The following is a 26,936-nucleotide window of genomic DNA, read 5'->3' on the forward strand; positions in this document are numbered from 1 at the left end:
AATGGGGGTATGCTGCATAAAAGCAGGGCTTTGGGGACTGGAACTTCAGAAGTCGCCACAGGACCTGAAAATCCGACGAGGGAGAAGCTGAGCCGACCTACCGCGACGACACCACCGGTGGAGCCCTGCGGAACCGACTCACCACTTCCCGACGATAGAGAAGATCTCCCGGCTGGAGAGGCTTCTTCCCCTGACTGGTGGGCACAACCAATTTACCTTCTTCTCTTCGCACCCCAGACCGGCTTGTGGTCGAATTGCCCGTGCCAAACACCCCAGCAACCGGATAGCCACTTACCACTGGACCGCGAATTACAGGACCGCTCCTTTTACCTGAGAAACTCCGCGGCTGGTTTCTTCCCTGGCAGTGCAACGGACTCCTGTCTTCCTCCCCGACTAGATCTTCTCTTCCCCCGGACGAAGCACCGACTTGCATCCGCTGCCAAGAAGAACTGCCCCGCTGGAGTATTCTCACCACTTTAAGGTACCGTGTACGCCAGGCCTCTCTTTCTAAAGATTGCTACAAGGTAATAATAATCCCTTAACCTTCTGGACTGGGCTGGCCGCTTTGACCCTCTAACTGGTCCCTTTCTTTGGTCCAACTCCTTTTTGAACCGTTACAAGACTTCTGTGCACTGCAACCGTGTGACCTTGGACACATTTCGTTTTGATCCTCTTAAAGCGGATCCGGCCTACTGACTCTAAACTCACGGTGTTACTTTGCCTTGCTCTCTTGTTGTGTTTGTGAAAAAGTGTTGGGATCTGTTTCAAATTATTCTCTGCTTTTCTCTCCCTTTTTTTAAAACAAATTATTAGAGTGCCATCTACGTTAAGCGCTCACCGCTGTCTGAAAATAAGTGGGGCTTTACTTAAGACTTGTCTAATATTCTTTTAAGGGAGTGTATATCTTTCAGTGACCGTGTTTTTGAATTGCTTACTATTAGTGCCTGTGTGTTTTTCTAGATTTAGTTTTAAATAAATAATTATCTCTCTTTTACACCAAGCTCTGGTCAGTGTTTACTTATTCTATTGTGTTCTTTTGACCTATTGTGAATACTCTGTATACTGCCTAACTCTTCTTGAGGGAAGTCTGACTGCTCAGCCACAGCTACCAAGTGAATCAGTGTGGTACAGACTGCTACCAAGTGGGTTTACTGCCAAACGCCTATAGTCCTAAATCTTTTGCAGTGGTCCCAGAGGGAACTGCACAGGTTTCTGCCTATCAACCACCAAGGGTACTTTTAGGCTGACCCCTTTGACTGGCGGCTCCTCTCGTTCTACCAAAGGAGGAGTAGAAACGAAAAGAAGCCTCCCTCCACTGCTGTCCCCTAGGACGAAAAGGCAGAGGTTGACGCACAGCTGACCTTAAAGATTTTGCAACAGCTTTGGAGGTCTGCAACCTCTCAAGCCTCTAGTCAGCCTAGCTGCCAAACAAATGCGTGCCATTAAAGGGCATGTTCAAAAGACAGGCTTGCACACCCGGAGCAAAACCAAAATTTGCATGCAACGGTGCTCGCAGCCATAGGCCGGCTAACACTATCTGCCGTGTCCAAACCGACGGAAGGGATTCACACATGGCATCCTTGCCATCTTGCAAGAGAGCAAGGAACCCATCCCTCGCTTCTCCCTTAGGAATATGCTCAGCCGCAGGAGAAACAGTTCCACAGAGTGTGTGAAAATCTTGCCAAGGCACAAGAGGAGTTGGCCGATTTCAGCGCCATGCTCCCTACAGAAAACACCTTGCATGCCCAACCGTCGAAGTGGTTGTCGTCCCCGTCAGGAGGAATAGTAGGGTACGCTGCCTGCCTCGAGGTGGCCGTAGCCGCCTGAAACACCAAACTTTCGGGAGTGGGGTGAGTGGATAGGTAGCTGGGGTCGCTAACGGAAGGGCAGTATTTTTTTGGTTAACCATTTGTTAACAGCCGGAAGATATTCCGGTGACTGCCAAGCAGCCGCCAACCTTTTCTGTAAGGTTAGATGAAAAGGTAACACCGGGTCAGAGGACGGACCTTGATCTAAAATGTTTGTTAGATCATCTTGCACAAAAGCTTCAGAAAGACTGGACCAGCCAGATACTCTGGACCCTAGGCATGAGTCTCCTGTAAGAAGACTAAGCATGAGCCCCAGGCTCTGGCCTGCTAAAGTCCACTTCCGGAGAAGTGTCCATGCCACTAGCGTCATGAAGAGTTTGCCTCAACTCTTCCAGTTGGCTATTCCCTGAAAAGACAGGAGCCCCATCAGGTTCAACAGGGTCAAGATCAAAATCTGACCTCTCCTCCTCATAGATGTCATCCAGAGGGAGGTAAAAGTCCTGTCTCGGAACAGCCGAGGGTCTGGAGTCCATAACAGGCCTGACTGACTTGGAAGTAGCCTTCCTTGGAGAAACCCCAGTACCAGGGATCTCTGATGGCAAATTCCGGCCAAAAAGCCCCGAAGGCGTCGAGAGCATCGATGGCTTTGGCGCCGACAAGGGCACTGACAGCTGATACGAAGGAAAAGTTTCGACGTCCGTATCCGACGTAGCCCTTAGCAGGTTTCTGCGGTCTCGCTGGGAACGAGGACGGAGACCTGGAAGCACGTCTCTTGCGACTATCCTGAGTCTTGCCGAATGGGACCTCGAAGGTTCCCTATGAGGATCGTACCGATGACCCGAGCCCGAAGGCGTGAGAGCCACGGATCGAGACCGTTCCTTACCGGCTTCGTCAGAAGGCACGGACAGAACTGTGCCTTGCGATTGGAAAATCGCCAACATCTGCTCCCTAAAGGCAGCCCATTCCTCCGGAGTCGAGGACTTAGTTGGACAAGCCACTTTCCTCGTGTCGCCATCCTCCGAGGAGGACGGGGAAGGCGACCGGCGACAGCGCTTCCTAGAATGCTGAGACGAGGAGGACAAATGGCAGGAACCACTCCGGGACCGAGACCCCCGGGACTCCTTCCAACGTGAAGTCACCCCTCGAATCGCCGGTGGACATACCCTTGGACTGACGAGACTTACTGGGTTTCGAACCCCTACCTACCTGAAGCTTCCCCTTACGCTGCTGCAAGGCCTTAGCAGGCATTTGGAACAGTTGTCGGTGTCGTGACTCTCACGCAAGCACCACAAACAAATGCGATGCGGGTCGGTGATCAACATTTTAGACTTGCAGTCCTGGCAAGTCTTGAAGCCAGACCGCGGAGTCGGAGTGGTCGAAGAGGAAGACATATTCATGAAGAATACATGTGGCGTGCCAAGTTCTCGAAGCAAACACGTTTGCGGAAAAAACTGAACGGAGGCTACGGGCACCGTGCGTCCTATTTATAACATCTGGTGACCTCACCCTCGACAGAGGCCTTCGAGGGACATCAACCAGACGCCATAAACGCAGGACGCCCTCTGCCGAAAAAGTTTCCGAAGTACACAGCTGTGTACATTACATTTCAAAAATGTAGAATACGTTGGAGGACACAATCCATTTGAATTAATTGTACGAAGACATTGTGGTAATTTACCAACTCGAAGATCACAAAAATGTCATATCGAACTTATGTTTCACTTCTGAATGTACAATCGACTATATTTTATGCGATGAAGACGACCTCTTTAAACTGGGTTATTGCTGTAGCGACACTTCAATGAGTACTATCAAATACTACATCGAACCAAAAATCCCCTCAGTGTCCAATACAGAAGTTATACAACCGAACATAACAACTACCCCGGTTACCTTAAATGAAAAGGCACCGTTTTGCACAACAGCTATGGAATTAATTAAAACTAGCCGTGCCAAATCTCCCCAGGTTGACACCGATGGCTATTGGCAATGGCTACCAAAAGCCTTTAAATCGCACTTTGTGAACAATAGTCGGTAACTACAACATTGTTTGCTGTTGGAACACCACAGGATACTCCCACTACACTGATGAAGACGGCTTATTAGCAAACTTTGATCTCTTCAGCATTGTAGCTCTTCAAGAGATATGGCTAACGAGCGATTGTGATTTCGATGATCGCAGTACCCACCAAATTTTGGCCACTAAGAGCCCTAAAGGAGGGCTCTTGATTTCAGTTAAACATCCTTGGATCATTGAAAATGTGTTACATTCTACCTTAATGGTACAAGCAGTTAGCATTAAATGCAAGATGATTGACCATAAGGAGATTGTCTTGATCAATATATATGATCCTCCAAATCTTGCCGCACACTCAAATACTACAACCGTAAATAATAAAAAAATTATTTATATTTGGTTATCAAACCTTTACAAAAGAAAAATCAATATTGACATTACAAAATTCACTTATAATTACAAAGTTAATTTGTTCTTACTACAATTGTACTAAAAAAAAATAATCTATCTACTCCATACAACAACATAAAATAAAACCCAAATCATTGTTTCCCATTGTATCACTAAGTAAACATTTTCATAATCACTTTCAGAAAATTCTTTCATCCAATATAAACATTAAAACATAATCAATACATACCAGAATTGATCTTTGTATAGTATAAAACAACAGTCTCTACGTGGTTTTCAATACGAATTCTTCAACTCCCTCAAACACCCTTATCTAATCAAAAATGGATCAGACTTCCATCTTATCTTATTTGAACTTACCCCTGCGGCGGAATCAATTAACAGTAATTCTTTTGTGACAGGGCCTCTTCAATAACATTTAATAATTTAGCCAGTCGGATCAGTACCTTTTGGTGGCTACCCCACATACAACTTTCCCATAAACTTTCTCTAGTCAACCATGATGCCGAAGATATATAGGCTCCATAAATCCTACATCTAGCCAGCTCCTAAAACTCACAATATACGACCAGGTGCTCAAGGGTTTATAGTACCGTAATTTGGGCACAAAAGTGACATCTTCAGGTGTGGTATTCGCCACACCTTGCTTTCAATATTGCAGTGTTTCATTGGTCAGCAATTGATTCAACTTATACCGCAAGTAATTACATGGGAAAATCTCTAGATACCGGGCCCTTTCACCCCATTTTCTACTGAAATTTGCATATTTGTAATATGATTTACTACTGCCGATTTTATCTGACATCAAACACCAATAATAGGTCTGACATTTTCTTTTACAAGAAGGGAGTCCAATAATAAGATCTTACTTGTCTATAAATGTCTCCTCTAGAATCACTTCCATTTTGTTTTAAATTTCGAAATTGATGGCACCCGTAGTCAAATTACAGCAAAATAGTCATACAAGGATTGTTCCGGAGGAGCAAGCATTTTAGCGTAATTATTGAGCATGCGCCAATGCCATTTTACAGACGGGCAATATCCCAAGCTCAAACATAAAAAGGAATTTGGTAATGAAAGTGCAATACCCAATACCTGCTTCCACTGTCTACCTAGCATCATGTCAAGGAATCCCACCATATCAAAGGTGCAGATATCCAGTGGATAGAGCACTATAGGTTCTACTTTTAGGAGATAATATTGTATGCAGAGCAAGAGAGAAACCGACAGTGCTTGTTGAAGATGATCTTCATCTGAGAGGTGAGCGGCTTCAGTTAGCAAATCCTTCACACAGCACTATAGAATATGTCCTCGATAGGCAATAGCCCAACTATCGAATCGATGGAGTCAGGGGTATACATACTCCATTCAAAGACCAATTGAATCTAGCAATTTTCCTCTTACCATCCGCAAATGAAATAATTAATGATTTGGTTGGATTAATTTGGAAGATTATGCTTTGATGCAAAATTTAAATCTATTTCTAATTTAGTTTAGAGGCCAAATGGGGTACCGTCCAAAAACAGAAGGTCATCGGCAAAACCTATCCAATGTAAGACCAACCGACCCAATTTGACAGGATATATAACATTCTTGCTCCAGCTCGCATCAAAATCTATCAAATACAGATTGAACAGGACTGCAGCCAAAGTGTAGCCCTGTTTAAATCCAATCTCAGTTACAGTAGGGTTGGTTACGGCCCCCTCTTTGGTCAACCTTATTTGATAGTTGGTATTTTGATGCAGGAGTGCAATAATGGCAACCAAATCTAATGAAAACCCTAACTTAATCATTTTCTCCAACATCACATTTCTAATCACAGTATCAAATTCCGCTGTGAGAGCGAGGGCTGCCATATAGACGGGGCCCCGTTCTGGAGTGTTTGGTAAGTTTGTATAAATGAGCCATAATAGATGGATTTAAAGCACATCCCATATGCTTTCTAAAGCCTATTTGAAAGCGAGGCAACAGTTTTAGACGAGTGATTTGGGCCTGAATTAAATCTAAAACCAAAAAAGTAAATGTTTTAGCCGCAGCATCGATTAAGGCGATGGGCCTATAGTTATTAGGATCATCAGGTCTTCCTTTCTTATAAATGGGCACAATAATTGCAGAGCACCAAGATGGCGGAATTTCTCTTGACAGATAGATAGCATCGAATTTGATTTTTAAAATGTGGGCCCTTAAACTGGGATCTGCTTTAATTAGACATGGTGGGATGCCATCGGGCCCTGGTGCCCTAGAGGGCTTGATCTTAGAAATGGCGGAGAATATTTCAAGAACAAGGTCACAAATTTTCTATTTGGGATGGATACAAAACCAATGGGCAAGGAAAATGCCACCCATGAGGGGACAGAAATGGGAGCTTCTACGGGCAGAGTTGCCACCGGTTATCGCTCTAAACGCTGACCACACTTGTCTGGTATTATTCATTACGAGATGATGGAGCCTTCACTGTATTCCGATACAGCTGCGAGATATTGTGCTTAAGGTATTTCTAGTAGGTCCACTCGTGATTGGCTAGACGTTAAGTGTCTAAGTTGCCTTTGGGTTTCCTTGCAAAGATTCAGAATGGTTTCATTGAAACAATGGAGATGCCTGGAACCTTCAGGCTGCTTTTGTGCCATCCATTTCAAATGCTCCTGGAGGCGTCCACTGTTTAGACCTTCAACTATAACGCATACAGAGCCTAAATACATCGGTCCATAACAAATAAATGGGTCCTCTCTAATTCTTTGTATTAGCAGTAAACACGTTTTATGGTCCCATCTGAGAGAAATCCATGGGCGATCAATTTTCGTAAGTACCAGAGCAGGGAGAACTTCATATCTACATATCGATATATGCAATTTTATTCTAAGGGTCAAATGATCGCTCATGTGAGGATTACTAATAGACAATTGTTCTACAGAATGGATCATACTAGTAGATATAAATAAGTAATCGATCATTGAGCGAGCAGTCCCTCTACACCAAGTGTACTCATAACCATCCCGAGGAGGCGGGATAAGTTGTAAATCCCAGGACAAAGTACTCAACCCACTTAGTTCCATCAAATACCGAATTGCTTGCCTGGCCTTGCTGAGAGATCGTACTTTCGTGTCGCGGATTAAAGCAGATGGAATTAAAATCTTCTACAATGACCCTTAGGCATGGATTTCTGATAACTGCTTCTTCCAAGAACTGATTCAGCAGATTGCAAATGTCTGACATAGGACAAGTCAATCGATGCCAATATAGGCATACCAGCAGAATGCCTTCCTTAATGTCCCCAGGAAAATACAATTCCACCATTAGGAGAGAGTCATGCGCTAACACCAATTTGGAATCAATCCTACATGATTTATCAATCAATATAGCAAGGCCTCGTGAGGGGTGCCCCAGGGACCCCCGTTTTGCAACCTGACAGTAGTTATCATATCCATCTAAAGTGAACTGAGTTAAATGCATTGTCTCCCGAATCAGAATAAGTCTGGGGCGTGTCACTACGTCGAGGTGTGAGGCCCATGACAAAAAATGTCTAAGCCCACACAAGTTCCACGACATACAAGTCACCCCGACCAGATCATTCTAATTATTAGGATTCTGGATATGGGCCTGATGAGGGGCGGGGGGGGGGGGAATATATCCCGCCATCCCTGGCAATGCAGTGGCAAAACTCATAAATTGCCTAAGCACCTCGTCACTAAGCTGTGGATACATATGCCCACTAGATGATCCAATGTTGGCTTATAGGGGGCGTCTCAACAAATACTGTTGCTTCAGAGGAAAATATCAAGGGAATGAGTCCAATCAGCTCAAAATCCTCTTTTTGTTCCCAAATCAATTTCATGATGATATAAGAGTGGTATCCACAAATCATCCGATGTGAATTGAGGGAAGATAACCGGACCCAATCTATATCATACGTTCCAATTGTTCTCAAATAAGGAATGGCTTAAAAAGACCTAAGCATAGCGGAGCGATTAAGACTGGCTTTTCCATTAGGTACGGTCTTCGATTCCCACCCCATGATATATGGTATTTCAGGATTGAGGACTCCACGCTCCTCAATAGGATCAACCTCTTTTTGTCCCTCTTGCGAGTTGCCTTTAAGGGTACCCATTAGGCGATTAGGGCATACTTTTAAGTTTCCATCACACTCAGCTCCATCCTCATGCGTCCCTGAATACCTCCCCCCCCTTTCGAGGAACTGGGGTGGTCGCATTCTCAGGGTGTATACTCTCGACCCTAAGTTCACCTAATTTGGAGGTCAATTCCAGTCTTTTCTCTTTGGGTGCATGCATCCCACAAATACCAGGTTTCCCCAGTTGATTTTTCACACCTTGCGTCATTTGAGCAGGAGGAATTACTCCACCCATACCTTTGATTCTATTCGACACTTTATTGGTTACAAGAGCGGGGTAACATTTTAGTAGATCAGACTCATCCATTGTCGCCCCTACACAGTTATTACCAATGGATTCCTGTGGGCATACTTTTATCAGTATTTTTTTTTATTTGATTTTTTCCTTTTCAGAGGTTTGTCTGGTGAAGCCAGATTTGGGTGATCAGTATTTAGTAGGGCTTTAGACTATGAGTTACGCCGTTGTAAATCAATGGCAACGTCTTCATTAGATAGATTACATATATCCTTGATATGTGATGCATGATGTCATTTTTTTATTTTTTTTATTCATTCTTGGTTTTTTTAACGTTTGAATTCAGGGACTTATTTTCACGTGCCCTTCGTTTTTGTGCCCTTACTGTCATTTTCTTTTGTTTACGGGACAACACGACTACAGGACGCGCTGGGCTTGCCATATCCACTGGCACCACAGAAGCCTGTCCAGGATTACCATAAAGGTCATCTTCCAAATTGGTTAAGGCAGAGGGACTATCAATCGGTTCACAATAAGGAACCACCTCAGCGTTCACCAGACCCTCGTTACTTCAGTGGTCCTGGCTGCCATGCTTGCCTTGTGGAATTTCAACGATATACTGGGCAATTTTCTGAATCGCCAATGCATTGGAGGTAACAACTTGTGCAAGTTCCCTCACCGTCGTTGTTCGGCTGGATTCCACTTGAGTCATATTCCAACAGCCAGCTCGGCAAATGACTTAATGGGATTACCTAGCATTCTATGGTCAGCAGGTGTTTGGACGGCTCTATCAACTGTGACCAGCGTTGATTGATTTCTGGCGACCGTTAGAGCGGCAACCGTGTCATAGGCAAATAAGAGCCCTCCTATGCGATTTAATTTACATACTGTTTCTACAAGAGAACCTTTCACAACTCCAATTTCACAGTGTGTTTGTTCATGTCCTCGGTCCAACAGATTTAAAAAGTTGTGTCAACACTGGAAAATCAGTGCCAAATTCAGAACTAGTTTGCAAGTGCTGTCTGCCTATGTCACGGGTTTCCGGAGCGTTTGCCTCTATATGCGGAATGGAAATACCCAAGTCGGGATTTGAAAGCGTTAAAGCTGCCATTGGCTTTATGTTGCCCTGTCTATCGGTCTGGTGGCTGGATTTCGGATTACAGAATTCCCCCATAGAGTAATCCACTTTATGGCCCCCCCTCCCACCCCACGGATATCCCCCTCGGCCAAAGTATCGGACCCTTCTGGCAACTTGCTAAATATCTGTACGTTCTCAATGCCACAGCCACTTTGATGCACTGGGGTAGAAGGGGCCAGGGAAAATCTCATACGCCTTCCCAACTCCGTCTCAATAGCTGGCAGAAACATGGAGACATCAGAAAGTTTATTAAGAAACATCGCAATTCCCATTTTCATTAGAATGTCTGCACGTTCAGTCATTACAGCATTAGATAACTCAGAGTTTATTACCTCATTGCCTACTGATTGATCAAATGTATTAATCTCTTTGAATTTAAATATAACTGGGGACAAACCCATACAGGCTCCCTTCCCCATCTAGTTCACTTGAGCGACGGGGTTGCCAAGAGTTTCCGTACAGGCAGAAGTATTGGCGTTCTGGGAGCAGAATGAGGGTTGTTTCTCCTCACATATGGAGGATCCCACTTCGCTACTCTCTTCAAGCCCATTTTGGGACGCCGGAAACGCGATTTCAGCTTCAATAGTCCCCATCTGCGAACCCAGACGCAGTCCTACTGACGGCACAAAGTTTCCGTCCACTTGAGCCTGTTTACCCATTTTCCAAACCTCTGATGGGACACCAACTGCTCTGTGGTCAATACCTGCCCTACAATAATGGGAGGGCAAGGCACAAATAAAGACGCACTCGACACCATCATCAAATTAAAGATAACGATTATTGGCAGTGGAAATGTACAGTGCAAGGCTGAATATGACCAATCTGTACAATGCTCCAATCACAATGTGAACGCAATTATGCAACAAAAAGAACAACCCACGTTTATAGGTAGTTCAGTAAATAAAATACAACCGTAAATAAAATACGTCAATCAATTCCAAATGAGTAACTAATATTAGTGATGGGTGATTTCAAATGGTAAAATTGGCAGCAATATAGATACATCCTTGATTTCACAGATTACCCTGGCGAGCAGCCTGCCTGGGTGGTCACTCTCACCATATTTGCTCGCCTGATTAGGACAGTTCCCTGTCCGCATGCTTCCAGAAGAGATCCCGTTCCGTTTTTATCTACCTAAAATTTAGTTACCCGGGTTTGTCTCTAGTGTCTGCTCTAACCTACACAGTTGGGTCTCACTACGTTGTATGTCCCTGCATATGCATGTAATTATCCCAGTCTCAGACGCCAGGGTTGCCGCATGGATATATGCCTTAAAGGCTTCCCAGAGAGTTGCCTGTGTGTCCACTGTGATCCTGTTTAGCACAAAGTACTCATCTATACACTTTGTCATTTCAGTCTTGAAAATAGGATCCAATAGGGATTGCGGCTTAAGCTTCCACCCTCTACTCACAAAAGGTGCATCGCTCAATGAAAGCCGTATTGTTACAGGGGAGTGATCCAGTATGTTCTAGACAGTATTTCGGCTCCGTTCAAGCAATCGACCAGTATGTTAGAAATATGCCACATGTCTATTCGGGAATGTGAGTCGTGGACCGTTGAGTAGTACGAGTACTGCCGTAACCTTGGATTCAAATCCCTACAAGCATCTACCAGGCCCATTTCTTTAAGGTCTTCGTGCAGTACCTGAGCTGCTTTGGTCGGTGGCCGGGATCGAGAGCCAGATCTATCAAGGCTGTGGTCCATTATGGTATTAAAATCAACCCTCGCCCCCCAAGGGGTTTTGGGCGAGCAAGTCAAGTATATCTATATAAAAATCTGGATCGTCAATGTTGGGGCAGAGGTGTAGACAGGGTAGAGCCTGAGCGGGCAAGGCCCACCCAAAATGTGTAAATGCCCACACAGAGCAGCTGTGTGGGCATTTACAAACGTTAATGTCAGTGCTCTGGGCCCAACAGCATTAGATTCAGGCCCCTCTTGCAAGACAATCCTGGCTACACCTCTGTGTTGGGGCCGTATGTGTTTAGTAATATAACCTCCTGCCTCGTATCTTCATGTGCATCAAGATAGATCGTCCCGCCGGGTCCAGTTGGGCGCTTATGTGAGTGTAGTGAATGGACTTATGAATGAGGGTCGAATATGTGGTGTAGTAATGTTGCGGGCCCCAGGTCTTAGCAAATGCCTTGCAGCACTGTCAATGCATGCGTCTCCGCACTGTCAATGCATGCATCTCCAGTAGGAACAGGATCTGTGCTTCATGCCGTTCTAAATATAATTGTAGGCGCTTCCTCTTGATCAGGTTACCCAACCCCTGCACATTCCAGCTCACGAGGTGTATCGGATCAACTCCCATCTGGACTACTCTTAGTGCGACTATTGACTGCTGCTGTGCTATTCAATGAATAAGTACATCTTCCATATGTGTATTGTGGTTGCTATTGTTACATAAGAACATGTCAAACACACATTTAGCATAACTTTATCCCAACGCCCCTCTCCCTCCCCGATCCCTCCCCCAATCAGAGGGACGATTGCCCCATTGTGAACGTCCTGACAAAATTTGCAACACTGCATGAGGGGGCTGCGTGCCAACTGCTTCTGCTGCGGCGCAGCTGCCTTCGTTGCTTGTATTATCAAAAATTCTACTTCCAGTTATCTGGTAGCCTGGGTCGCAGTCGAACTTAGGGGCATGTTGAGTAGGCGGAATATTGTCACCCAGTACACAGCCAAATGGTTCCAGTATTTCAACTAGGGTTTGCTGGTAAGATTCACAGAGGTCACAGTGACCCCTGTCGATCATCCAGGGAAGTGCTCATCTACGAATCGCATGACCTACTCCGGTAAGGTGAAACAATACACCTTGCTATTGTGCACAATGCGTAGCTTGGCGGGATAGAGCATGGCATATTTCATGTTGTGCTCGTGCAGCCTCTTCTTGGTCACTGAGAATGATTTACGTTCTTGTTGCACTGATAAGTCCATATACAGGTGGACTCTGCTGGAGCCCAGTAGCAGCTCGCCCTTAGACCTTGCAGCGTGAAGCAAAGCATCTCTGTCGCAGTAAATTAGCACCCGGGCAATTATTGGGCATGGAGGGGTACTGGGCTTGGGCTTCGGGGCCAGTGTGCAGTGTGCCCGTTCAATGGCAAAATGTGGCAACACTTTTGGGTTATCTAGTAGCGTCATCAATGTTTGCTCCACATATTCTTCAATCGGTCTCTCTATAGTAGACTTGTCCGTGCCCTCTGCTCCCTCGATCACCTTGGGTGTAGTATTGGCACATGTTGATGGAACAGTGCTTCTTTCAGGCCCCCTCGGCATTGCGTTGTATTGCTGGCAACTATGTTGAGTGTCGATAAAGTCCCAATATAGGATTTGTGTGGCCAGGGTGTTGTATCCAGCCCAGTGATAGTAGCCAGAAATTTAGTGCGGGGAGCTTGCTTGTAGTAGCATTCAGCTGTGCTGCCGAGTTACGTGGTCACTCCATGCCTTATCGCCAGAGAGATGTCTATTGCAGAATAGTGAGGCGTGCTACCGCACACATGTCGTAGAACCTTCCACTTCCGTTATTCAAGGAGTTGGGGTCCTTCTGGTTGGTGACAGGCTCGATTAGCCAAAATGTTGTTGCCACGACCAATTGGGATCCGAACCATGCCACCTAGTATTGAGGATCTGTCAGGCCAAGTGTATCTGGGCCAGGGACGTGGCCGCCAGGGCACCCAGCGGAGGCCCGCCATAGCACCAGGGTGGCAGCTGTGGGCCCTCTGCATCGTCCCGTTTCAGCAAGGTTGAAACGGTGTACGTGTCGCACCACGGATCGATCCAGCAAGGTTTCAGTCCTGTAGGGGTGGAAGGGGTGGGCGCTTGGGGAGTCGTTTCCCACAGGGTCAGATTTCTGGCTACTGTCACAGACCCGTGCTGAGCTACCACAGTATTAAAATCGTCCACCCGGGTGGCACAGGTGCTTTGTGTATGTACTAGGGCATGTGGGCTTCCCTGCCACCAGTTACTACCAGTAGGACTGTTTAGTAGTGTAGCCCCCGTTGCCAAAGTCAATTTGCATATTGTCTCCAAGCCTTGGCGTAGGCACTATCAGGATAAATCAGTTCTATGGTTGAAGAATGCCCGTAGACAGGTCTCCAAGTGTATTACAGTCACACGGCACCAGCAGGATCCCACCAGACCATTGTTTTAGCTGGGGAGAGGTGTGCAGCACACAGATCATCTATAGGGAATCCTGGACAAAGGTTCAAAACTACATCCGGACATCCAGTGGTGGACCGATTGTAATCCAGGCCAGGGCACCCACTGCACGGAGTGCGCCCCCTCTATGGGCAAGGGGCACCAGTCTTGTTTCCAGCCAGCCAATGTTCCTCACTAGGCCGTCGGGGAAGCGAAGCAACCGAGTCTGGTGACCCTCCCATCACCGCGCAAGCAGTCAAACGGGGCGGGGGGCCTTGTCGAAGAAATGCTCTTAATGAGGGGCACATCAACGCAGCAGGTTTTGTCCGTTTGTACCAGATGAAAGGCTAGGAATAGGGACCCCACTCCTCCCGGGCAGCACAACCCTTGCGGGAACGGCACGCATCGCCAAAGGCAGGAGCACATCAAGTTCCCAGAGAATAGACTTGCAGTGTCCAAGAGTGTTCCCCTTACAAAAAGCTTTAATGCCACTGATGTGAAGCAATCTAAATGCAGAGCGTTATAATCTACTGCGCACCAGGGGCCTCCAATGACCCAGGGAACCTCAGCGCCAAGGTATGTAGTTAGCCTGCGGGTTACAAGCACTTCGCTGCATTTTTCACAACGCCAGGTAGCATGGAACTCACCACAGGGGATAGTTTGAAGTCGCTGAGCATTAACCTCTGGAGCCTTCACTATGAAATGCCCAAGGAGCTCCAACTGCTCATCGTGTTGCTGTCTGCAGCGCCGGCGCCCGTCCATATCACCACGGAGCAGCGGGCCAGAGGCAAAGAAGTACATTGCTGCAGCAACAGGCCAGAGCCAACGACCACAGATGAAGGGCCTCCTGCGCCCATGGGCAACCGCAGCCTTGTTCGCCGGCCGAGGACGCAGCCAGGCTGCTGCATTAGTCAGTCCCCGGCAGCGGGCGCTGTATGGGGGAGCCTTCTCCGGGGCCTCAGCAGTGTCGCCCCAATGAATAGAGCCACAGGGTATTTCACCGGAGCCTCACACGGGATCTGTAGTGTCTCTGCAGTGTTCAGGTCGCTGCAGGCGGCCACAATATATTAGGCGCGAAAAGTGCCAGCAGCAGGCCTGTAGTCGCAGGGGGCCGCCGCAGCCTCAGGAGTGACTCGTGTGTGGCAGTTTTTTCCGCCAGCATTGGAATTCTGTATGGATGTTTTTACTGCCCGGAATAGGCGTGTAGGAGCCAGGCTGTCGCACTAAGCACCGGGGCTTCTCTTCTAAGCCGCCATTTTCGTTGTGCGCAATAGCGCCCCCCACCTGAACAGTTTTTCAATTGACCTCTTGACTTGTACTAAAAATGGAGAGTATACGTGATTGTAACGCCCTTATAATGTGCACTCCCAAATATTCAGATGGTGGTTCTTCCATTGCTTGCAATCAACGGCACACTTCAACACATGTTTGTAACTTGAAGCTCTAATAGATCGTTCCTATTATGGGACACTGGATAACCAGGTTGGTAAATTCCTTGCTCACCCACTTAATATCCAGGTACGTAAACACGGCTGCTTTACAAGCAGCACTTATAGGGGTGATTCCCCTCATAGACCCATTCATTTTGAAGCCCAAGACTATGCTGAACCTGTCAAAGCATATCAAGCGAGAGCAAAGGAGCTTTTATAAAAAAACGAGGGTGGGTGGCGCTGGTGGGTGCGTTTGATTGTGAACACAATTACATGAAACGCTTCTTACGTCATACAGTGCGATTGTCCGTTGGACCACTTTGGCTGTACTCCCTTTAAACAACAGTCCAGAAGGTGATGATCTTACAATAATCTTACCATTAGTGAAAAAAGACAGTGTTGAGCCTTCAGCTTGGATCCCATCACCATCCTCTACACTCAGCCCCACCCCCATCCTAGTTTCATGGTGCCCAACATCCTAATTTGGGAGATATGATGGTGTTAAATCCTTCGCTTGAGACGGAATTGGTGGTCGGGAGATGGACTCGGCAATTGAGCAGAAGGACACAGTCTCTTCCCTCCCGCCCAATCAACCCTCTCCCTGGGGACTTCACCTGAAGATCCCCTATACCCGAAGAAAGGAAGGTGCATCGCTATAGACCTCCCATAGGGCATGAATTGGCAACATTGAGCGCTCTGTTGCAGGATCTTGGATGGGCTGCCCATGCCGAGCTTTGTGTTCTGCTCGGTTTGGATCAGATATGAGGTGCTCAGATTTGTTTTCTAGCTGTTGGAATCGAAATAATATTATACCTCCTATTGCATTATTTGAATGTGTGTTGGCCTACGCCAAGTTGTCTAAAACATTGTGTAAGTAGATTCCGCGGCAAGGTCTTGACCTTAATGAAAACTGTGTAAATCGCCATCTTAGATTTAGCTGCCATTTTAGGTTCTCTTGTAAATGTGGAAGTCACCCTGAACACCAGAATGAAGGCCGAATGACATTCCGAGTGAGATTCAGGCCGTTGTGACCGCCGCACACATGAATAAATAATATGCCTGCAGGCCACTTGTTGGGGTCGCGAACTGAGACCTTGTCCTATCCCTGACCTATGTGTAAATGAACAACTATCAGCTGAACTGATCAAAATGCATACATTATCGGATTGACCTGGCAAGGAACCCTAGGCCTGGTCCTAAGAATGGTTAACCCGCGAGGGGGTTGGCCAGAGCTGGATAAAAAGTATAAAAGCACTAGTATCCCAATGTACGGTCTCTCTCACTAACGCAGTGAACTCTCGTTGAAGTTTGTTCTGTTACTCTGAGAGCCGAATAGCTATCCGTTTGTCAATTGACTTTTTGGTAACTGTTGTAGCTTTTAAATAAAGCACTTTTAATGTTCTTTGTAACCTGTGTTGGTGCGTTTCCTTTGGGCTTCCCGGCCTCATATCAATTTCTTTGTTTTCACATAGCAAGTAAAAAATGACTAGTCACACATTATTAACAAATGTAATTAGCATAAACTCTTACCAGGCCGCACTATTACCAGCCGTGCCACAGCGCTTCCGACACAGAATCGAGGGTGCACCCTGCTGGGGTGTCGGAGCTGCACGCACTCCATGCTTCTCTTGCTTGGTACCCTATGCAGGAAGCTGCTGTGCACCTGCATCAGAAAACCAGGGATGAGAAAATGTTATTTTCCATTGGAAATATCTAACCATTCTTTGTTCAGCTCAAAAAGATATTGTATAGGTTTCCAACCCTAAAGGGAGGTATGGTAAGCACTAAATACAACCTCTCGCTGGTACTAAAAGCGGAATTGAAAGCAACACACTAAGACTCTTTCTAAAGTGACCTATGTGGTGGGGCAGATTTTTCATATGTTCATGTTAAACCAACTTGTGTAGGATACAACAACCTGATTTGAAAGAAAACCTCTAAATTCACACACAAAATGATTTTTCTTATTTCCTGAGGTATTGCTCATAAAGTGCAGTGTAAGACTACCTTTTAACTTGGAGCGTTCTAAAGTGCAATTGCAATGTAGACAGATATGCAAACAGCAATATAAGCTGACATGCATAACAATGGACAATAACAGCGAGTAAACACAATGCAAGGTAGGACAATCGTAATGCATATAACCTAGCACCATAATTCAATAAACAACATCAACACATGTGCAAAGGTTACAACTCATCGGTTCACGAGAAAAGAGTACAATTTATCGAATTTCATATGGTAGCCCCAATTAATATACAAATAACGGGACTATTATCAACAATTAGTGTGCAAATAAATGCCCAACTTGTGTACCAGTGGGTGTAGGAGCTTACGCTGCAGGTCTTAGGAGCCCAGGGTTGCAGGAGGTTGATGGATGTAGCATTGGAGGAGTTAGGCAAATTACTTCGGTCTTTAACAAATCAAGTATCAGTCACTGGAGGGCCCCTAGTGTAGATGGAAAGAGAAAGGTGGATATCCTTTCTGGGATATCACATGGAAAAGAGGAAAAACAGAAAACGATCTCTGACATCTGTAAAGGTGGTCCCTTGGCAAGAGAATCGGTATTAAGAGCGAAGTACAAAGAACAGAGCCTTGGGGGCTGCAACTCAGTGGGCATAGTGCCACAAGCACTTGCGTGGTCCGACTGGTCGGAGGTAATCCAGGTGAGGGCTGAAGTAGAGTGTGAGAAGGAGAGTCGGCTGACCAAAATGATCAAAGGCTTCTTGTGGTCCAGGAGGATGGGAATAGAGGCTAGTTTAGAGTGTTGTGCAGTGGTAAGTAAGTTGGAGATGTCAGCCAATGCCAGTTCGGCAGCTTGATTGGTGCAAAAAAACAGGTTTTGGGTGGGAGAGGGGCTTGGAAGTATTTATTGTCCTCCAGGTGAGCAATGATTTGGAATTTGAGTGGTGCAGGATGAGAGAAGACAGATCAGAAGTTGGTCAGCAGAGGAGGATTCAGAATGCCAACACAGCAGCTGTTTTGTAACAGGTGGGAAGTGTACAGGGGATGAGGAAGAGACTGAAGAAAGTAAAGAGATACTTACAGGTAATGGCTACAAGATATTTCATTGTCTGCAGTGCACGTAATTGCATGGAGGAACAAAGGACGGGTGACAATGCATAGAGGTGGTGGTGGACGCTGGAGAAAGGAAGTAAAAGTGGGAAGTAGGAGGAGGGAGAGGGAAGGGAAAGGCCATATCTTGGATACTGTAGATGGGGATTAGAGGAGTATTTGTATTTTGTATTTGTATTTTATTTATTTATATAGCGCAACGAGGCCCAAGGGCAACCGGGCGCATATCTTGGCACAGTGTGTAAATTTACAGTACAAGTTACATCATGGCATAGAAACAGTATAATGTACAAGATTATTTACAGTCACAGAGTATAAGTTGTTAATGCAAAGTGCACATTGCAATATTAACAGGTAGCGAGGAGATTTACAAGCAGAGGTAGAATATGAGCCTGCAATACATTGGTCGTTGAGACAACATTAGAGACTAACCATAATTTGGTTCTTTGTTTGAAAATGGTAGGGGAGTGTATGGATCTAATAGTTGCAGGAATGGAGTTCCAGAGTTTGGAGGCAAGGTCCGGGAAGCTGATTCCCCCAGCTTTCTGCAGTTTGTATCTGGGGATGGTCAGAGCGTGTGCTTGAGCCGATCTGAGTAGACGGGTAGGTGTGTAGTGCGAGAAGCGCAATGCGAGGTAGGTAGGGGCCTGGTTGTTCAGGCATTTGTGTGTGAGCGTGAGCGATTTCAGCGCAATTCTTTGTGTCACTGATAGCCAGTGTAAACTTCTCCTAGTCTCAGAGATGTGAGCGGATCTGGAGATGTTGAGGGCAGCTCTGATTGCATTATTCTGTGTAACCTGAAGCTTGTTCAGGTTATGTTGGCTGGTCCCAAGATATAGGGCATTACAATAATCTAGTTTGGACATAATCAGTGTCCTGGCTAGGATCGTACTGTTCTGTGTGGTGAGGAAGGGGCGACAAGCTGTGAAAAGCTTACATGTGTAGGCAGAAGCTGAGACAACTGAATTGGTTTGTCTGTTGAGGGATAGGGTGGAGTCAAGGTAAATTCCTAACGTTTTGGTGTCAGATGAGACTTTGATAGTGTTACCATCGATAATTAACTTCTTGAAAGTGGGGTCAAGTCTGTTCAGTCGTTGTTGGGATCCCAGGATGAGGAGCTCCGTCTTATCGTCGTTAAGACAAAGCTCATGCTGGGCCATCCAAGCTTGGATGACTTGATAAATGTCATTCAAGGCTTTTGTATCCGCTAAGTAGTCTCCTGTGATTGGGATGAGTATCTGGGTGTCATCGGCGTAGTTGGTGTAGGTGACACCCAGATAATCAAGGACATCAAACAGTGGTTTAGTGAAGACATTATATAAAGTAGGTGAGGTGCATGAGCCCTGGGGTACCCCGCAAGGGACCGAGGTAGGTTCTGCAACAGCTGTGGGTGAGAATACCCTCATTTGCCTGTTGTCCAAGAAGGAGATGATCCATTTGGTAGCTTTGGTGGAAAAGTGGACGGCAGACTTCAAGTGGCGACAGAGGATTTCATGGTTGACCAGGTCAAAAGCTGCCGAAAGGTCTAGGAGTAATAGTAGGGCTAATTTGCCATAATCTTTTAGGTCCTCAATTTGGGTTTTTAAATCTAGTAGTGCTGTTTCAGTCCCATGTTTGGGACGGAAACCAGATTGTCTTGTGCCAAGCAAGTTGTTGTTGTCTAAATATTTTTGAATTTGTAAGTATGCGGCCCTGTCCAGAATTTTCAACAAGAAGAGGACCGTGGTGATCGGTCTGTAATTGGTGGGGATACTAGGGTCCAGTGTAGGTTTTTTCAGCAGAGGGATGACCCAGGCGTCTTTAAGATTATCGGGAACAATGCCCGAGTGGAATGAGGAATTGATAAATTCAGTGATGAAAGGTGCGAGATCATGTGCAGATTCCTTGATGATAGGTGCGGGACAAGAGTCACCTTGACAATTGGAAGGTTTCATTTTGCTGATGATGCTTTCCACCTCGTTGATGGTGAGAGGGGTGAAGCTAAAAGGGGTGTGTGTGAATGGGGGGGTTTCTAGGTTTAGTGGAAGGCGAGTTGCTATTTTGTAGACAGTTTTGTTTAATAGTAATTTTGGCCTGTAATGTGAATATTTTATTAAGGAGGGCTTTTTGAATGTTTTCGCACCAGGTGCTTTCCTTATTGCAGTTATCCGGGGTGGAGGAAGGGTTGTCTAATTCCTTAAGAATTTTGAAACTCCTTGGTGTTGGATTCCGCCTGAGAGATGCGTTGATTGTAGGTCTCTTTTTTGGCTAGTAGGATTGCTTCCTTGTAATTAAGGGTTGCTAAAAAGAGGTTGTCTTTGTTTGTCTCGCTAGGTAGGCTTTTCCAAAGTGCTTCAGCGCTCCGCTTTGCTTTGCGAAGTGTTCTAAGGTAAGGCGTGAACCAAGAGTTGAGATGTGCACGCTGTTTTGGTTTCCTAGTTTTGAAGGGTGCTATAGTGTTGATAGCTTTGAGCATGGTTTGATTGAAGATGTCCACCATGACCGTTGTGTCGTCTGATGAAAGGGCAGGATTATTGAGAGTGGGCAGGATCAAGGGTATAAGTATGGCCTTGGTGATATCCTTTTTGTTTCTGGTAGGAATGGATGGCGCAATGATGGGTTTGATGTGGGAATCTATGGTAGGTATATCAAAAATGATTATGTGATGATGGTCGGACCAGGCGCACGGGTCATTGGAGATGATGTGCGTGTTACAGTTTAAGTCAGCAATCCAATCGAGCGTCCTCCCTTTGGAATGGGTAGGTTTGAGGATGCGATGAGAGAAACCTAGATTTGAGATATTGCTGGCGATCTCACTAGCATGAGAATCATTAGGATCTAGTAATCCGAGGTTGAGGTCACCCAGGAGTAGAACTTGGGAGTTAGGTTTGGTATTGTCTGAGTATGAGGCTAATGCAGCATGGCCTGGAAAGTAGAGGAAAAGATGTTGTGGGTGAGAGTGGAAGTTTCAAACGAGTTTTGTAAGGATCGTCTCGGGAGGATAGCTCAGAGGCCATGCGCTCGCCTTGTAAGCAAGACAACGCAGAGGAATACAAGTTCGATCCCCGGGTCCGCGCTTCGAAACCTCTGGGTATTAAGTGTGTTATAAATAACCAATTACAAAATAGCACGGAGGCATTATAATAATTCACAGAGTAAACATTATATAAAAAACTAAATCACAATAAGTCAAACGGAAGCTCGAATAATACAAAACACTAGTAAAGACTGGAATAAGCACAAAGTAAAAACGTGCCCCAAGCAATTCCAACACAATAGGTCATCACATCTCTGATTATTCAATCCACCCAAGGAACTTGTTTTCTGGAGCCTGCCCTGCTCGTGCTAGGCCGCCCATGGGTATTAGATGATTCTTATGATGTCCACATTTGACCTTGACATGGCCTTGTCAAAGGCGATTGGGAGCCCCGATTCACAGGAGGTTGAAGGGCAAAGGAGGCATGCAGAGCCAGCCCCAACTAGGCTGAACGGGCTCCTATTCCTGTTTCCGCCTGTGGTGTCAACATGTATCATTAGACTGCAGTTATCCCCAGCCAGGCCTCATGTCTCAAATGCTGACCTAGCGTCCAGAACCAGCCCGGTGCAGAAAGACAACCGCGAACGCCGACCAAGAAAACCAACTTCAGCGCCCCACACGCAGAGCGGAAGAAAGTGAGACCTGAAAGGTCTGGTACTGGCTGAAAGGAGGTCGAGTAGTAGGAGGGAGTAGCAGCAATATTTAGGTGGGAGTAGTAGTAAGTAGTGGGAGGAGTGAGGAGGATGGTGTAGTAGTGTGGAGGAGGGGAATAGGAGTGGTGTGGAGAAGGAAGGAATAGTAGTAGTGTGGAGGAGGGAGTAGTAACAAAAGGTGGATGCGAGAACTAGACCGCGACAGACATCAGAGGGGAGACCTAGGCCAGAGACGGTGAGGGAGAAGGAAGAGTTGAGACTGAATGTCACAAACACCTGAATCAGAAACAGCGTAATTGCAAGGCACCCTCCCACTTAGAGCCTTACCTTTGGATAGAGTGTGGACAGCTAGAAGTACCTAAGGGAGTTTATATAGGCAGCATTCAGGTAAACATCTCGAGAGCAAGCTGCATTTTTTACCGTATGAGTCAACGGAAGTAAGACTTATCTGTGGCCGGGCAGAGCGGTCTTTCTAAATCGAGCTGTCATCCCTTCCAACACACACAAGTGCATGCTTGGGCTGACAGGCACAGCGAGACCCAGAGGAGGAGCCGCAGGAGCGTCAGGTTCTGTGTGTGTGCATGGGTGAGAGAAAATAAATGTTTGAGAAGGGGAAGGGTGGGGGGAAATGAACGTGTATGTGCGTTCGTGTGTGTATGTGGTGGGGGAGCCAGGTAGCAAGTAGGAAAGGGGGGCTCAGGGGGATGAGGGCTGCACAAAATCGACTGAAATAAAATGGGTCTTCATGTGAAGTCTTCAAAAACCAGAAAAATGACATAGAACCGAGTCAACAACCAGTAGCTAACCAGGGGTTATGGATGCCTGGGTAAGGGAGGACGGTCTAAATTCAGAGCTCTGGATCTGGATCCATTTAAAGAGCAGTTTACCAAATATTCCTCCAGGAGCATGAAATGGGGATATGGGATTTTCATTTCCTGGGGGTCGCTTACTTGCTCCTTTCTTATTGAAATCACTGGAATGATCAGTGCTTATTTCCAGGACCAGGGCTTCTTTTGGTCATGGAAAAACAAGAATTACCCTCACTAGAGCCCAGAGTTCCTCAATGTGACTGAACAGGTTGGCTGGGCTTAAGAGAGAGCAGAGAGGGAGTTTATATTCATGGTGAGGTGCACAGGGGAGATGGGTGCAACACATTCATGTCTTTCCATTGCTGCAATTTTCGCCACGGCTGTTTTTACTGTGGTGTTTTTTGGTAATGTTTTTAAAATAATGGGTGGGCCTCCTAACCCCCTCCCCAATTATAGCCCATTCCCACCACCACACCTACACACTATACATTTATAGAAAAAATTAAAAAAATTAAAATAAAAGAAGAGTCACCGAAACGTCTGGGGTGAAAATGCTATGGTGAAAACAGCTGCAGCTAAAATTGCAGTGAGGAAAACACGGTAACCGTCTTGCACCAGTGGCACTGGTAGCTTTCGGGATGCCTTGACCCGGTGAGTCGTGAAACGGGCAAGGAGTAAAAAACTCAAGTAGGGCAGTGATGCTGAAAGTGAGTGCTGGGAGCAGACTGGAAGTTAAGGAAACTTGACTGAAAGAAGAGACATTGTTTACAGCGACCTCAAGGCTGGAAATCTGGCATTTAGATAGTGATGCGTTGTAAGCACGGGAGGAAGGAATTAGAGCATGCGGAAGCATGGAGACACTAATGTGCAGGAATGAGCTGTAAGAACCCCAGGGAGAAGATGAAACTACAAGAGAGTTTCCATTCACTGGAGTGGCGCCCAGTCTTTCGAGGACAAATTGACGGACAAGATTTTAACGTGAAAGCAGCTGGTTGGTTTATGAAGGTGTGGGTCGATTGTTTTTTTAATAATCAAGATGGACAAGAACCTTGTTTACCAGAAGAGGTTCTTGTTTGCCCCAAAGCATCACTAAGCTACACTTAGTGTAAGGAATGGGGGTGGATAATATTAATGTCAGCCCTCTCAGTCTCCAGCATCAGCGTCCTCCACCCCGAAATGTTTAAACAATGAACCCTACCTTCTGCCTAAGTAGGGGCCACAAACGTTTGCCAATGAGGTCTCAGGGAATTATTGACTTCAGAATGACATCACGCCAGCATGTGCAACCAACACATTTAAACAATACAACGTTTTTAATGAAAATCTGGGACACTGCCTTGACTCCTCGCCTTTGATGTATCCTAGAGCATGAATAGCCAGTCAGAGACTCACGTGGGACCATGAATCGCCAGGTGCCTCTGCCAATTAATCTTTAAGGTCTTTGGACGGATCGTTCACATCGTGAGACAAGGTTCAGAATTCACCATTGAAGGAGGCTAAGACCCTCTCTAGGGATAACCCTCACCTCCATCTTCGCGGCAGAATTGAATTTGAAAACAGCAAATCCCACCTATATTGCCATTGTTAAGATAGCCAGATTATATGAGGATGAGATGGGACAGCTGGCTTAATTTACTATTTTTGCAAGGTGGCAAAGTTGTTTCATTAGAATGTCTCTTAGCATAGCCCAGGGGTCTTTCTTGGTCTCCCAATTCCATGCAGTCGCCCCAGGATTAAGGAAGATGATGCTTTTCATGTACTTCTTGATCTGAACTCCCAAATCCTTTTTTGATGGGTTTGATGCATATGTTCTCTGTGTGCAAATGTTTTTCACGATGTCCACATCCACACCATCTAACTGCATCATACATAGCGTCACAATGTGAGGGCCCTGTTGGAACCTGATCCTGTAGTTCCATCTTCTCATTTTCTCAGGGATCAATTCTACTGCCCAGGAAGTCGGACTCTGTGGCCTGTGTCAGATCAGAGTTCCTCAAACCTCTTCCTAATTCCCTGTTCTGCATTGAAAGCAAGAGCATACACATCTCTCTGGTAGGCCAGAAGACCATAATAGTCATCAGAGCAGGCAGGCTTCTTAAGGGTAAAGAGAAACCCAGAAGAAACAAACAGCAGCGATGTCAGTTCAGGCAATTAAAGTGAGAAAAGCAGCATTATATTCAGAGGCGTTGCTAGGGGGGGGCTAAGGGGGCTATAGCCCCTGGTCTTTTGGTTGTAGCCCCTGATAGAATCTCAGGAGCTACAGCCAAAAGACTAGCTAGCCCCCAGTCCCGACACTTCCGACATCAGCGTAGCCCCGGGTCTTTTCCAGACCTAGCAACACCCCTGATTATATTATTACAAAAATGAATGAACATAAAATCACTGATACCTCCTATAAATACACTCATTGTCCAGAAAGCTCAAATGTCATAAGAGAAGAGGAGGGCAGGGCCTGAGAAAATATCAGGGTTCAGGCAAGTACCTATTGCACTCACTTTAGTACCAATACACCTAACACAGTTAGGGTGCCAACAAAGGTAACTATATCTTACAGCCCAAATACGCAGCAGGACAGGCAAACAGCAGAAACCTCCACAGATAAGATCCAGCCGAAGGGTTGAGTGCCAGTATGCCAGGGAGAGCTGGCTAGCTGGTATACAAGCTGACAGGTGCGTAATATGATTCTGGTGGGGGGTGGACAGAGAACCAGCACTGCACCCAGAGCCAGGTGCCCAGGAGAGGGTGACCAACCACATTTGTGTGTCTAATGAGCCAGAGTAGAGTCCTCGGAGTGCTGGCTGTGGAGGAAATGGCCCAGTAACAGGGTGCACAAGGGAGTATGACTTGAACCCCAGTTGCAGGCAGGACACACATAAGCTGTTCCCGGTGATAATGACACTTGTGGAGATATGACTCACGATGCAGCAGAAGCACTCAGGCACACCCCGAAAGCAGGTCAGGGCAGCTAAGGAGAGAATAAAGGGTCAGGCCTTCCAGCAGTAAGACAATCCCACAACTAGCCAATGGCTGGAGGCGAACCAAACCATCCCACGAAGAACTGAGGCAGAAAAGCAGGCAGCAAATCCCAGGCCAGGGAACTCCCGCACTTAGGCACCAGAGCAAAAGGAGACAAAGGCGAGGAGCGATCCAGCATGGGCAGTCCGACCATCCAACCAGAAAGGTATGGATTGCACCCAGCATGAATGGCAGAGATAAAGAGCACAACGGGCCACAGGCACAGCCAATAGACCACACCAGGGCCCTTAGCAGCGGCCTTCAAGTGAGTGTAGGAAGAGGCACAGCCAATAGACCACACCAGGGCCCTTAGCAGCAGCCTTCAAGTGAGTGTAGGAACAGGCAAATCCAATATGACCACACCAGGGTCCTTAGCAGCAGCCTTCAAGTGAGTGTAGGAACAGGCACAGCCAATAGACCACACCAGGGCCCTTAGCAGCGGCCTTCAAGTGAGTGTAGGAACAGGCACAGCCAATAGACCACACCAGGGCCCTTAGCAGCGGCCTTCAAGTGAGTGTAGGAACAGGCACAGCCAATAGACCACACCAGGGCCCTTAGCAGCGGCCTTCAAGTGAGTGTAGGAATAGGCAAAGCCAATAGACCACACCAGGGCCCTTAGCAGCGGCCTTCAAGTCAGTGTAGGAACAGGCACAGCCAATAGACCACACCAGGGCCCTTAGCAGCAGCCTTCAAGTGAGTTTAGGAACAGGTCTGAGGAGGAATGATTAGGTTCCCACTAATAAGCACATTCACACAGGGCTGTGGCAAGTCCAGCAATGCACACTCATGCAGCACACTCAGGCAGCACACTAATGTTTGGAGGGGAGCTGGCCAGCGCCAACCAGACAAAGGCGCCCCCACACACGCTGTTGATTGGAATGTCAGTTTACGCTGCCTGGAAACCAAACCGAGATTACGTTTGTTGACTCAGGATGAGCCTACATGAGGAAAACAACCATTTTGGCCATGCCTTATGATCTATTCGGAGAAGGAATGGGCACAAAACAAAATGGACAGGGGTAGGACTTTAATAAAAACAAGTATTAATGCCAACAGTTCAGGT

General features: G+C 46.4%; 1 protein-coding gene across 4 annotated transcripts in view; it reads right to left on the bottom strand.

The window, feature by feature from the left end:
* The window catches only part of LOC138511150 (zinc finger protein with KRAB and SCAN domains 7-like), a 296,010-nt gene that overhangs the window by 231,378 nt on the left and 37,696 nt on the right, over window positions 1–26,936 (bottom strand). For all 4 annotated transcript variants that reach the window (XM_069626650.1, XM_069626652.1, XM_069626649.1 and 1 more), the window contains exon 2: window positions 16,836–16,968. In XM_069626650.1, the coding sequence (XP_069482751.1) occupies window positions 16,836–16,968 (133 nt within the window). The remainder of the gene's footprint in view (window positions 1–16,835; window positions 16,969–26,936) is intronic.

This window comes from Ambystoma mexicanum, chromosome 6p (assembly GCF_040938575.1).
Source record: "Ambystoma mexicanum isolate Mex_15411 chromosome 6p, UKY_AmexF1_1, whole genome shotgun sequence".
NCBI classification, from domain to species: Eukaryota; Metazoa; Chordata; class Amphibia; order Caudata; family Ambystomatidae; genus Ambystoma; species Ambystoma mexicanum.